At 37.3% G+C, this 13,649-nt stretch overlaps 1 protein-coding gene across 1 annotated transcript in view; it reads left to right on the top strand.

The window, feature by feature from the left end:
- HPGD (15-hydroxyprostaglandin dehydrogenase) overlaps positions 1–13,649 on the top strand; it is a 34,271-nt gene that overhangs the window by 18,764 nt on the left and 1,858 nt on the right. The window contains exon 5 of the mRNA XM_090288944.1: positions 11,736–11,812. Coding sequence (XP_090145070.1) covers positions 11,736–11,812 — 77 coding nt within the window. The remainder of the gene's footprint in view (positions 1–11,735; positions 11,813–13,649) is intronic.

The raw sequence follows: 13,649 nt of genomic DNA, 5'->3' as shown, positions 1-13,649 counted from the left end.
AATCTACATGGTTATAAAATAAAACCATAAGAAAAAATACACAAATGATTAGAAAATTAACAAGAAATATTTAATGTTTTATTTAAAATATAAATGTAAAATAATCTGGGTAGTGGTGAAGAGACAGTTCCATGAATTCTCTCTCTAGAGCAAGGAGGACTAGCAAAGCTCAAACCATCATGGGAGGCACTGATTTCTTCTTAGGAAGGCTGGGGGGCCTCAGAATTGGATCAATTTAGAAATCTCTGGAAGAAGTTCTGTACCATAAGAGGAGGCTTACTGCCCTATAGACCATAAATAGAGAGATGCAGTATAGTACTGCCTATTATGCAATAAGAATACTTAAACATATAATGATTAACATTCATTGATCACTCACTGTTAACATGATACTGTTTTAAATGTTGTGTGTGCAGTTATCTCATTGAATACAACAACCCTGTGGAATAGATTTTATAATCTCCATTTTGTAGATGAGGAAACCATGGCAGGAGAATTTAAGTTTCTAACAATAATTTTTACATCAAGGAAGCAGTAGAGCTAGTAGCTGGAATTCACGTACTAACAGCCCAGTAAAAGACTTCTGTCTAACCACTAGATTATCTAACTCTTCTATCTATGGGTTTGTTTGTTAATCTCTTCAATCATGTCCATCTTTGCCTGTGAAGCAAAAAAAAAAAACAAAACTCCTACAACATTATTAAGCCAGTGTTTGCTAGTATCTTCTGGCCTCCTCAACACTGTTTTAATTTTTTTTAATGTACTACTGGTATTTTGGTGGGATATATTTATTAACAAGAAAAATACCTTAGCTTTCTTGAGGTCTATGCCCCCCCCCCTTTTGTGTGGAGCAAATATTTCAGACTTAAAATAAGAGTGAAAAATATTAATATATTAATGAATTAATATAATTGATAATAAACCTCTGTATTCTCAATAAAATGGGTGAAAACATAAACCTACCCTTCATAGAACAGATAGAACAAATGGTTGATAAACAGGTATAAATGGCCAACCTCATTAGTATCATAATGATGCAAATGAGAAAAAACTAAAATTGAATGCTTTAGCTATCAGATCAACACAGATTTAGTGTAAATACTCATGATTGGCCAGAATGTGGTGAAAGGGGTTGTCAGATGCTGCTAGTGTTTGCAAGCCACTGCTTTAATCTTAAAACGGCATCACTAAAACTTCAGTGAAACCTTAAGCTTTTGCCCCCATTTGACACACAAAGTAAAGCCCTGCAAAGGTTTAGGGAGCTTACTGAAGTCTCGAGTCAAAACATGCCATTGAGAAGAGCAATTTAAGGGTTACAATAAGTCCACTTTGCTATCTTGGCTAAGAGCTTGGTATTTATCACACTACCCACCCCTGGGTGTTATTTCTCTTCTTACCTATCCCAGAGCCAATATTTGGGACCATGTGTGGATCTTTCTGTTATCATTGTTTTGTCTAGAACAATGAATGGATATAAATTCAGTGATAAGATTGTTCTGGTTTTAAATTACCTTTCTAGCACTTTTCCAGTTAATGAATATCATAGCATTCCAAACAGCGTCTCTCTCTGATAATCTACCTGGCAGGCAGGGTGAGTCTATTTATAATGGTTAAATGGTTTATCTTTGTCCCTTCTACTTGATTCAGTCCCTTCATCAGTGTGAAGGGAGGCACCCTCCCTTCTTAATGCTGGGCCTGTACACCTGGTGCATTTATATTGCTTCCTGTTGCCAGTGGCCAACCTGGACAGCCCCTGCTTCCTCTGCACCCACCAGGGCTTGTCACTAAGGAGCCCTCATCTCAGTACGAGAATTAAAAGGAATTTTATTTATCCACTCACCGAGAGCTTCTATATCTTCCATAATGAGATTAGTTTGACAAAAACTCAAACTCTTGTTATAGGAGAAGGTAAATGTGGACCTCTCTGGCTTCACACTTTCCTCAGGAATGGTATCAACAATTTCATACCCTTGAAGTCATAGCATGTTGGTAGAGGTCACAAAAGAGTCTTTGAAGAGTTATTTTTCACCCAGCTTTATTGAGGTGTAGTTCACAAAATCATAGGAAGGGTATTTCTACTGCTTGCTTCCATTTGTTTTCCAAACTTTCCTTCCTCACAGATTTTTCTTGCTTCCTTCCCACTGCTCTCTCTATTAACGGCATACCTGTGGGTTACACTCCACTCAACCAGTCTATCATCATGATCTCTTGCATAGATTCAGTGGAGTCCTTCACTGTCATAGTAAAAACCTTGACACACTGGTTTGGGCAGAGAAGTTAATGAGTAATGACCACTGACGCAGACTGAATATCAAATGCAATTAATAAGCTTAACAAACACAGGAGTAGTTAAAGTGGAGAGTGATTCCTCAGCATACTGAGGGAAGGTTGTGCTCCAGTCTGGAGGCCCAGAAGTTGTTCTGATCATTGTTAACTACATAGACATTTCTATACGATTCTTTATTTGTCAACAGAATATATAAATCTTCACTCATTTTGTCACATTCATCCTTAACTATTAAAAGAGAAGAAGTTGGAAGGAACAGCAGAGTGAACCCCGGTTTAATGCAGATAATTAAATGTCTGTGTTCCCATAAAAATCAAGTGTGCTTTTTACATACTTAGTTGCTAAAAACGGTGGGAAGGACAAAGTGCTTGTCACAGGAAAAAGAATCTGCCTCTAATCCTGCATTCCACCTGCCTACACGCTCAGCTACTAAGGTCTTGGTGTTCACTCAGTGGCATTTTTGTGGGAGATCCCATGGGAGTCTTATTTACTCTTAAGTTGAAAACATTAGAGTCTCAAAAAAATACTTGAAAATCATAAAATATTTTTTAGCACATCTTAACTATCAGCCCAGGGACATACTCACGTGAGCTATAAGTTTTATCTAAAGTAATATAATTAGCTTGCAGTTTGTGTTAAGGTGGAACTGCAGAAGTTACGACTTCATATAACAAATTCAAGTTAATCAAACATAGGTTGAGCATTTACAGAAAGGAAATGGAGAAATAAAAGTAACTAGACAAAGTGTCTACCCCAAGAGCTATATAATCAATATCTTGTCAATATGGCAGAATGAAATAACAGCATCATAGACCATTTAAAGAGAAATATGATACTGAGTTGCAAGGTGTTGGGACTCCCATGGCTTGAAGAGCAGCAGTTGGACTGGAATGCCACAACAGACCAGAAATTTCAGGCAATAAACACTGATCACATTCTTTCATCTCTAGGCTAAAAATAAGAAAATCACATGGTACTAACTACCTGTGCAACTACAGTTGATATAAGGCACAGGGCCTAACATAGTTAGCAACTGCAAAGTGCCAGGCATGGTGATAAACTATTAGCTCTATGATACCACATTTAACTTCTATAAGTCCCTGTGATAGAGGTCAATTTAAAAATCTTCAATTTAGAGTTGAACAACTAATATCAAACAGGCTTCATAACTTGGAAAATGTGGTGATAATGAGCAGCGGGACTAAAAGCAACTTTATGTTGCTATATTATAGTGTGTGTCATGGAATGGGTGAACCTACATTTCGAGACCTTAGTCAAATGCCAACTATTATGAACATGTGAGTCACCTTTCTTACTCAGTACTGGTAAAGTGCTCCATGGTGTTCATTCTGTCATCTATGGCTTAAAATTATTAAGAAGACAGACTAAAATAAATAGGAAAGATTAAATAGTTTCAAATTGGCCTTTTAAGGAATGGGTAAAAGATTTAGGGTTTCCTAGCTTGGGGGATAAAAAGACTACTAGGAAATGAATAGCATTATAGAATTTATCATGCACCTAGGGCCTTTGTTCATATGCAGATTCTGACTCAGTAGGTCTGGGGGTGGGTCCTAAAATTCTACTCTGGAAATCCTGAATCTGGTCCTTAGACCACACGTTGCGGAGCCAGCCTTCAGGATGTACAGGGATGGTCTCTGAGTGGCTAGGAAGCTCAGCTCAGCCTAAGCAATGCCTGAACTTTTGGGAAGGCGGGTTTTGGTGGAATATTAAGAGCAATTTTCTAAGGATTAACAATATTAGTTTTTAAAGTTACCTTTCTGGAAAGACTTGAATTATAGAAGATGTAGTAGTTTTATGAAAGCCTGTGCCACTTTTTATGTTAAGCCACACTCAAACCTTACATATTTATGGCAAACATGAGACTGAAGGAAAAAGCAGTCTCCAATACAATGTTCTATAATGTGGGAAAATCACATAATGAGGAAGTTCCCCATTTACTTAGGTCAGCTTTCTGCATGAACATAGATAAATAGATTCTCAGTAGTTCTCCTTTTTACCTCGTATTAGAGAAATGATGGTTAAAAACATAAGGATGGGTAGACAAATTTTTTATGGTAAAGAAGTGTTAGGGATTCAGATTTCTGCTTTTTTGCATTTCTGCTGAGCTCAAAGATCAGGCAAAGATTATATTCTCAATTTATTTTTCTAAACTGAATTTCCTTAGCACTTCTGTATAGTCTATTTTACAAGGTTCCTTTTTATTTAAAAGAAAATATGTTTTATGATTGAGTACAGTTACCTTATCTGAGCAGATTTCAGTTTTTTGCACAATTTTTTGAGCTATTTATCTTCTATGATATGTAGAGATTAAAGTTATCTTTTTAAAATATGGGTAGAAAAGATATTAAAGATGAAAAAACAAATGTGGAAATGGAAATAATGTTTTACTTTTCTATATCACTTCCTTATTCTATAATTACATATGTAATTTTCAGTCATTTAATTTTATGATTATCTCATCAGTTTGTGGCCATTTGGTGTTACTATCCTGAGTGGTTATAGAAAATATGTCTCTGTTTTGTGGGTAGAATTTCTCCCTCTATTGATATTTTTTTTTCTAAATCTATAGTTATGGCAGATGTAATAAACCTGTTACTAACTAGACATGTTATATTTTGAGGAGAGCCATATTACAATTCTTCAAGTAAACTTGCACAATGGTGGGCTTAGACTAAAACTGAAAAAAATCTATCCTTTTAAAATGTTATTTATTTTAAAGCACAAATAAAAGACATCTCACAACACTTAATAAATGACATTTCTTCATTGTCACAATCCTTTGTTTTGTTGCTACTCTTAAATCCTTTCATAATAAGACATATAAGTTCCCTGTGCATATGGGAATTAATTTGCAAGGATTAAAAACCGTCATGCAACTCATTGGTCCTGTGTCATTATACTGGCAAAACTCCCCTGCAGTTGGGGAGGGTTGATCATACTCTTGTACCAATAAAGTGCTACCCTACCCCTGCACCAGGGGTTCTCCCATTGGTTTTATTCATTTCGATACTCCATTATACTTTATACTTGAAACATACTAAACATGTAGATCTTAAATAAATTCACTTCTGTAAATCCTTTTGAACTAGGATTAGCAATAGTCCACAGCTTGCCAAGGTTCAGAAACCAAACCAAGGCAAGACTCTACCAGATTGTGACATTTCAATGCAAAAGATACATTTTCATAAGAAGGTATGAGGTGGATAAGTAGGTAAATAATTCAATAGAACAGGACTTTGAGATGTTTCATTTAAAGAAAAAATGTTGAAATTTATATTTTTTATAAAAAGAATAGCAAGTAGTAGTGCTTATTATATGACAGGCCCTGTTTTCAGTATTTTATGTAAATTAGCTCATTCAAGACTCACAGTTGTTACTAGTTCTACTACAGTTCACAGAATAAAAACACTGTGGTGCACAGCAGTTACCCCTCCAAAGCTAATGTAGCTCATTGTCGTGGATTAAGGATTTGAGCTCAGTGAGTCTGGCGCCCAAAGTTCAAAACACTGTGCAGTAATCCCTCTTGATAAACTTGATTAAGGGAACACTTTTATTTATTTATTTTTTGATTTTTTAATTTTTATTTTTTTAAATTTTAACACATTTTATTTATTATGCTATTACACTTGTCTCAATTTTCCCCGTTTACCCCCCTTCCATTCCCTCTGGCAATACCTCTCATTCCCTCCAGCAATTCCCCCAAGAGGACATTTTTAAGTAGCTGAATGTTATAAGTAATAACATTCTGGTAAAATGATGGTCCTCCCATTGGTTTTACATGTTTCAATTAGTCAAATGAAAACATGTTCTCATTTTATTTGGCACTTAATTGGTGCCAAACACATATTTCTAAGATGAATTCATCCCATAAAACATTTTGAATTAGCACACACTATATTTTAGGAAAGAAAACTAATAGGATATATGACATTAAAGAACACAAACTTCCTTCTCTGGAGTTCGATACAGAGTTAGACCCTAGCTGAAGATTTGGAATTTAAATCTGAGAAGTGTGTGTGTGTGTGTGTGTGTGTGTGTGTAAAAGATAATAGATAGATAGGCAGATAGATAGATACAAAGGAATTAAGGGAATGAATTTACTCCCAAAGAATGGATAAAGTCACCTAGGGAAATAGTGTGCATAGAAAAGCAAAGAGGGCCAGGGACCGCTCTCTAGTTCTCCAGCATATTCATGGATGTCCGGCCAAGGGGAAAGAGCCAACAAAGGACAAGAGAAGGAGCTGCTAGTTAAGTGTGAGGCAGAAACACCAGTGAAAATTTAGAGAAAAGTGTTTCAAGGGTTATTATTTCAAGCAGAATCAACTGTGTTAGTTGTTACTGAGGAAAGTATCAAGCAAGATGAAGACAAGAGGTTTAGCCTTAGCAAGACAGTGGTCATTGACAACCTCCCTAAGATCTGTTTGCCTGGAGTGGTCAGATGAAAACCTGATTAGAGTGAGTTGTGGAGCAAATGGGAGATGAGGAGTAGAAATGATGAATATAAGAACTCTTTTGAGTACTTTTTGTTGTCAAAAGAAATGGCATGGTAGCTGGAGAAAGATGTGAGACCAAGAGAGAGCTAGTATTTTTAGATGAGTGATATTGAGACATGTTAGTATCTCAAAGAGAGTGATTCTCATTTGATTCTGCACTTGATACCAGTGGCCACTCTAGGTCTCTTGAAATGCTGTTATCCTTAATTTCTATGACTTAACATATAGCTTATTTTTTTCCTACTTCTACCTACTCCTCCTTCTCGCTCTCTCCCTTTTTAATTGGATTTATTGGGGTTTCACTGGTTAATAAAATTATATCGGTTTCAAATGTACAACTCTATAATACATCATCTGTATATTATATTGTGTATTTGCCACCCAAAGTCAAGGTTCCTTCTGTCAACCATTTATCTCTTCTTTACCCTCTTCTACCTCCCTCAATCCCCCTTTCCCTCTGGTAATCACCATACTGTTTGTTGTCTGTGTCTGTGAGGATTCTTTTCCCTTAACCCCTTCACCCTTTCTCTCTTTTGCTTAGTCATTCTCCTCTACCAGAGAGGGCTGCCTTATATAGTTGTGTAGATTGTAAACTGCACAAACATTAGGGGGCGCTGTTGATAAAAAACTGCCTCAGGATGGTGTCCCCAGACTCATACCATGGACATTTGACATGATTCTATGTGTTGACCCTTATTTCCAGCGTTAGAACATATTTTAATCCGAAGCCCATAGAAACATTATATGTTGGTGTGTGTGTTTAAGATAAGTAATGGAAGAGTAATAGAAGTATGGGTAATCAATACAGAAGCTAAACCATAATGGCAATAATACTATACCTGTGAAGGGAAAATGTGTCTTAAGATCCAGTAAAAAAATGTTTGATTTCTGAAAACTTTTCATCACAACTAAAAGCATTATCAAAAAAAAAAGCTTGAAAAAGACCCTTTTTCCCTTGATTTAATCTACTTTTTCAAAGCAGCAAACTGAGGTAGAGATAGTAAATCTCTACATTGAAAGTCAGTTGAGCTGCCTAAACCTGAGTCTTGGCCTCTCACCTTCCTCCCTGAACAACATGAGTTTCAACACCCACTCCAGCTTCTCCACAAACTACTTGACCCTGGGCTACATGCTGTCACCCAGCCACTAGGTCAGTGTCTATGCAGGCATTGGGGGTTTGGGCCACCAGATCTCTGTATCCCACTCCACCAGCATGCAGAGTGGCTGGGGGCTTTGGGGCTTGGCTTTAGGGATGGCCGGGGGTCTGGCGGGCATAGGGGGCATCCAGACCAAGAAGGGAACTATGCAATGCCTGAATGGCCACCTGGCCTCCTACCTGGAAAGAGTAAGAGGCTGATAATCGGAGACTGGAGAGCAAAATCTGGGAACACCTGGAAAAGAAGGAACTCCAGGCCAGAGACTGGAGCATTATTTCAGGACTACCGAGGACCTGAGGGCTCAGATGTTTGCAAGTTATGTGAACAATGCCCACATTGTTCTGCAGATTGACAATGCCCATCTTGCTGCTGATGACTGGAGTTAAGTATGAGACAGAGCTGGCCATGCACCAGTCTGTGCAGTGACATCAATGAGCTCCAAAAGGTGCTCATTATCACTCAGCTGTAGCTGGAGACAGAGATGGAGGCTCTGAAAGGAGCTGCTCATGGTGAAGAACTGGGAGGAGGTTAATAGTCTACAAAACCAGATTGCCAGCTCTGGGTTGATGGTGGAGTTGGATATCCCCAAATCTCATGACCTCAGCAAGATCATGGCCAACATCTGAGCCCAGTATAATGAGCTAACTCAGAAGAACCAAGAGGATCTAGATAAATACTGGTCCCAGCAGACTGAGGAGGGCACCACAGTGACCACTAAGATAGGAATTACCGAGGTGACACTCATGGAGCTGAGATGAATGGTCCGGTCCTTGGAGATCAACCTGGACTTGAGAAATCTGAAGGCCAGTTTGGAGAACAGCCTGGGGAGGTGGAGACGTACTATGCCATGCAGATGGAACAACTCAGAGGATCCTGCTGCACCTGGAGTCAGAGCTTGCCCAGACCTGGGTATAGGAACAGTGCCAGGACCAGGAATAAGAGGCCCTGCTGAACATCAAGGTCAAGCCAGGGTCAGAGATAGCCACCTACCATCACCTGCTGGAGGAAGGGGAAGACTTTGAGCTTGGTGATGCTCTGGACAACAGCAACTCTAGACAATTCATCCAAAGACCACCACTCGCAAAGTGGTGGACAGCAAAGTGGTGTCTGAGGTTAGTGACACCAAAGTTCTGAGGCATTAAGGCAGCAGAAGTGGGGCACCTCTTGGTGGGGCAGGAGGCCAAGAAAAGTTCCGAGATCATTGGAAAAAAAAGAAAAGAAGATCAGTTAGCAAGTTGGGAAAAAACACTACAGATCACTAATCCATCTTGCCTGTTGGAAACAAGAAGCAATAACTAAAATTATACATGTACTATGGATCTAAAGAAAAGCTTTTTATTTAAATTAATTGCAACTTACCTAAATAAAATTATTGAAAAATATTTTTTTATTTCTAATACTCTTAAACTGTAAAGAACCCACATATCTATCTATCAACAGGTGAATGTATATACGATTGATGGTTTAGCCTCACAGTGAAATAGTATTCACAGAAAAAAAGAAAAAGAAAAATGAGCTGTTGATACACAGTACCATATGAATGAATCACAATAATTATCCTGCGTGAAAGAACTCAGACAAAAAAATTTTCACTGTATGATTACATTTATATAAACTTCCAGAAAAGGCAAACTAATCTATTGTGACACTAAGCAGCAGATCAGTGATAGCCTAGGGGAGGGACAAGACAAAAGGAAGGGATGTCAGAAGGACATGAGGAAACTTAGGGTGACTGATGTGTTCATTATCCTAATTGTGGCTGTAGTTTCATGGGTGTACACATATGTCAAAACTTATACGTCAGTTATACCTCAATTTCTGCAAATATGAAATTAATTTTTGCAGTCTTTGATCTCGTATCAGAAAGTGAAATGATGCAAGAGTAAACATGTGGCAGGGTAGCAGTGAAAATGCCATTAGAATGTTACAACAAGATTCATAAAACCAAGTGCCCCTTTAAAAATGCAAACAAATTCCTTCACGTTCTGGTTGCATTTTCAGTTCTACCTTTAAAGGAAAGTATATGTCTTGTGCTTGCTTCTTAAACAAAAACAATAACAGTGTTTGATTTATTGCACTCCTGTGACACTTTGGACTAGCTTGGGTTCAGAAGTTCAGTACCTCAACATACATAACAAAAATTCATTCCAAATTCATCCGTGACAACATTTATGAACAGTGGCCTTGTGCTTTTTATGGCTGGGTCAACAAGCTTATCTCCGATGAAGGTTCGCTCTACATTTCCTGCAGCTGGTGAACACTGTCTTACAACCACACTGCCTTTGTCTGAGAACCATCTAAGGAGAAGGTAAAATAGCATCTAACTTCAGAGAAGAAGAAGCAGCAATGCCTGGTGCAACTATTCATTGCCTTTATCTCAACTCCTGATACAACTGTGTACCCTGTGCAGGCATCATGACTTCTTGTTGACTAATACTGCCAAACCTAACTTACACATTTTAATTAACTTCAAAACAAAACAAAACAAGAAGAGAACCACCTGTTACAGTACTTTGAGGTCACTGGGTGGACGCACAATGTATGAACTATCATTCTCAGCATTTAAACTGCTCTTGAGAAAACATAGTTTATAAATTGAGACCTGGCAGGCACCCAGGGAGTGGTTAAGGTCTGCGTTTATGGCTGAACTTTGGCACAACATGCTCAGCTGATTGGTGGTATTCTGGGACTAGTTAGCTGGGTGGAGATAAGCATGCCTCAGCGGAATAATTGAGTATTACTAGCATGACATTTGATGGTAATAACATTAGAGTAACCAGGGATCATTGTTCTGACTCAGAGATCACAAATTTCACAAAATATGAAAATGAGTTACTTCCAGAAATTATTTAAAAAGAAAAATATATAAATGGCTCCAGTTAAAAGTCTTACTCTTGATTAGATGGGGAATTGACACTTATGAGAAATAAGCTTGATAGCAATAGTTACTACAATAAAATGGGTTTTTCTTGTTGTTTTATTGGGGGAAAGGAGGGGATTGGGCCAGTAGATAGGAGAGAAAAGATGCTAGAATACTATAATACTGCTTTTTTCTCCAGACCATAAAATCAATAATATTTTTGATTAGTTACTATTGTGTATATGTAGAAAATTAAACAAATTCTAAAATTGCTTGACTTCTATTGTTGAGTACATGATTATGAAAGAAAATAAAACAAGACCATAGATTTTTATTTCTGGTTTTCTTTTCCAAGGTCATAGGATGGGAACATCTAAGCACTACAGATCAAAATGAAGTTAACTTATAATTTTCTTGAACACTTAGAGGTGTGATTGGTGACAGGGAAATGTATACTCATTATAATCTCTAAATTCCTCTTAAGCAATTTAAACTTTTTCAGCCACTTGGAAGTCTTTGATAATGTAGAATATATTCTTTGAAAAATCTAGACTCAGAAACTTTAAATTAGATGGTAACTTGCTGGATTTAAAGATGATTCTTTGTGTTTTAGATAGCATTGACTTCTCTTGACAGAAAGTCATGGAGACAGAAAAACTTACATATCATTCTTGGCTGCATCCCTAAGCTGTAAGTTACCTACCATGAATTCTAGACAGTGCAGTTGATAGAGATCAAGGAAGGAATGAACCATGCTAACACTAGTGAGATTTACAAAGTTGTCTGGTGATTGTTTTAGTGTACCTTCTAGACTAATTTAAAAGTGAGTAAGCACAAATTATTCAGTTGCATAGCAATTATTGGTTTTCCTCTGCTTGTTGTTTAATAAAATTGTTTAAATCTTATGTTTGTTTTAGGACTCATGCCAGTTGCACAACAGCCTGTTTATTGTGCTTCAAAGCATGGCATAATCGGATTCACACGCTCAACAGCGGTGAGAATATAACAACCACAATATCTCTTTTTCTCTCTGTGTATATATATGTAGCATGAATTCTATCCGGTCAAGAGGAGTAAATTCAGATTTCAATACATCTGAGTAAAAAATAGAAAAATACTATACTTCAATCTTCATTATAAAAAATAGTTTCAGATCACATAAAAAAAGACCAAAAAAGAACCATTTTAAAATGAAGTAGATTCTAGATGCAAATGTGTTATTGAAAAATATCCTAAGGCTAAATAATGGGAAGAAAGTCTATAATTTTAAAATTGTCTCCAAATCTAAAAAATATTAGCTTCAGCCTTCCTTGAATAGAATTTGCAGTGTTCTCCAGCCATTACCTACCACTGGAGATGTGATAAAAATGAGTGAGAGCATGGGGGCAGGTGCAAGGAGTGGGGCAGGGATTCACTTGGTAGAACAAGGATGATGTCTCCATGGAGGTCCAGCATGAAAAATGTACAGAAAAATTAGGTCTAAAAACATTTTAGACCTAATTGACCACATGCATTGTAATATAAAATGGGAATGCTTGCCTTTTCATAATAACTGGGTGTGGGGGGGTGTAGCTTAAATGAAGCTAGATGAGCAAGGGGGAAGTCGGATGAGGAATAATTGAAGCTGCGAGCAGGAGCCAGACCAAGAGGGGTTTATGGGTTGTAGTAATGAGCTTAGTTTTATTCAAAATGAAACCATCAATGGCTTTTTTTTTACACACAGGAGTGACAAGATCAGATTTCCACTTCAGCAAGGCAATTCTGGTTGCTATTTAGAGAATATGTTGAGAGGACAAGTGTAGGAGAGGTGAGGACGCTAGGAGGTCTCTGCAGTGAAGGTCTAGATGGGACAGAGAGCTAGAGACCAGACAGATGGAGAGAAAAACATTAATGGCAGAAAAAACACTAGGGATAAAGAAAACAGATTGTGACCACTAAGTCTCCAGTCCAGAAAGGAAGATAAGCAGCTCTCATAATCTTAATCTAAATGTATTGGAAATTTTGATTTAATTTGCAAAGGCCTAACCTTTCATTCAATATTTAATGAATACATAAAGATATTAAAAAGCAAAATAAATCTCAAAGGCCAGAAATCTCCTATTTATAATTATAAGACTGGAAACTTGTACAATCAATTCTCATTTCAGTACTTAAACATTCGGTAGAGCCACTTGCAAACATCGAATTAGAGAAGTTCCTTCCAGCCTCTGGTCACAACATTTTGATCAGTCAATCAATACCCATGTGAATTTCTGTTTAAAGTTTTACCTGAGTTTCTTTTTAATGGTACTTTATTTAGTACGTATTGTACTGACATTGAACTCATGGCCAACAGCACTTAAATCGCAGTTTTCAGTGATGCTTATCTAACACTCGTATTTTCTCTGTAAGGTACATCACAGCCTTCTTAGGAACACTAGACGGCAATTCAGCACTATGCTTGGGAAGGGGGGCATTTAAATAGCAAAATCACAAACAAAAAGCACAAAAATGAGAAAAACATGGACTAAATACACCGTGAAAAGGACACTTGTTTATAGTTAGAAGAGCTGAAACAAGAGGAGTGTTATTTTGTTTGACCTCAGCTGGATGTCAGCATTGGGCAACTCAGATTTCTCACTACTCTGTGCCTGTCCACAGATGACCCCGAAAGCTCCACAAATATTCATATGGGGGGGTTACAAATAAGTTTTAGTAAGTAAACAAGAAGAATCCTCAAATAATCAACTACATCTTGTTTTACAAATAGTTCAAGTAAAATCATTAGGTTGAAAATTAAGCCAAAGATTGTTAGTCTAAAAATACTTATCTTGTCTTCTGGATAATTAAGA

Source organism: Furipterus horrens, unplaced genomic scaffold (genome assembly GCF_987537825.1).
Source record: "Furipterus horrens unplaced genomic scaffold, mFurHor1.1.pri manual_scaffold_10, whole genome shotgun sequence".
Classification (NCBI taxonomy): Eukaryota; Metazoa; Chordata; class Mammalia; order Chiroptera; family Furipteridae; genus Furipterus; species Furipterus horrens.
Note: the sequence above shows the minus strand (reverse complement) of the source record. Positions and strands in the feature narration are given on the sequence as shown.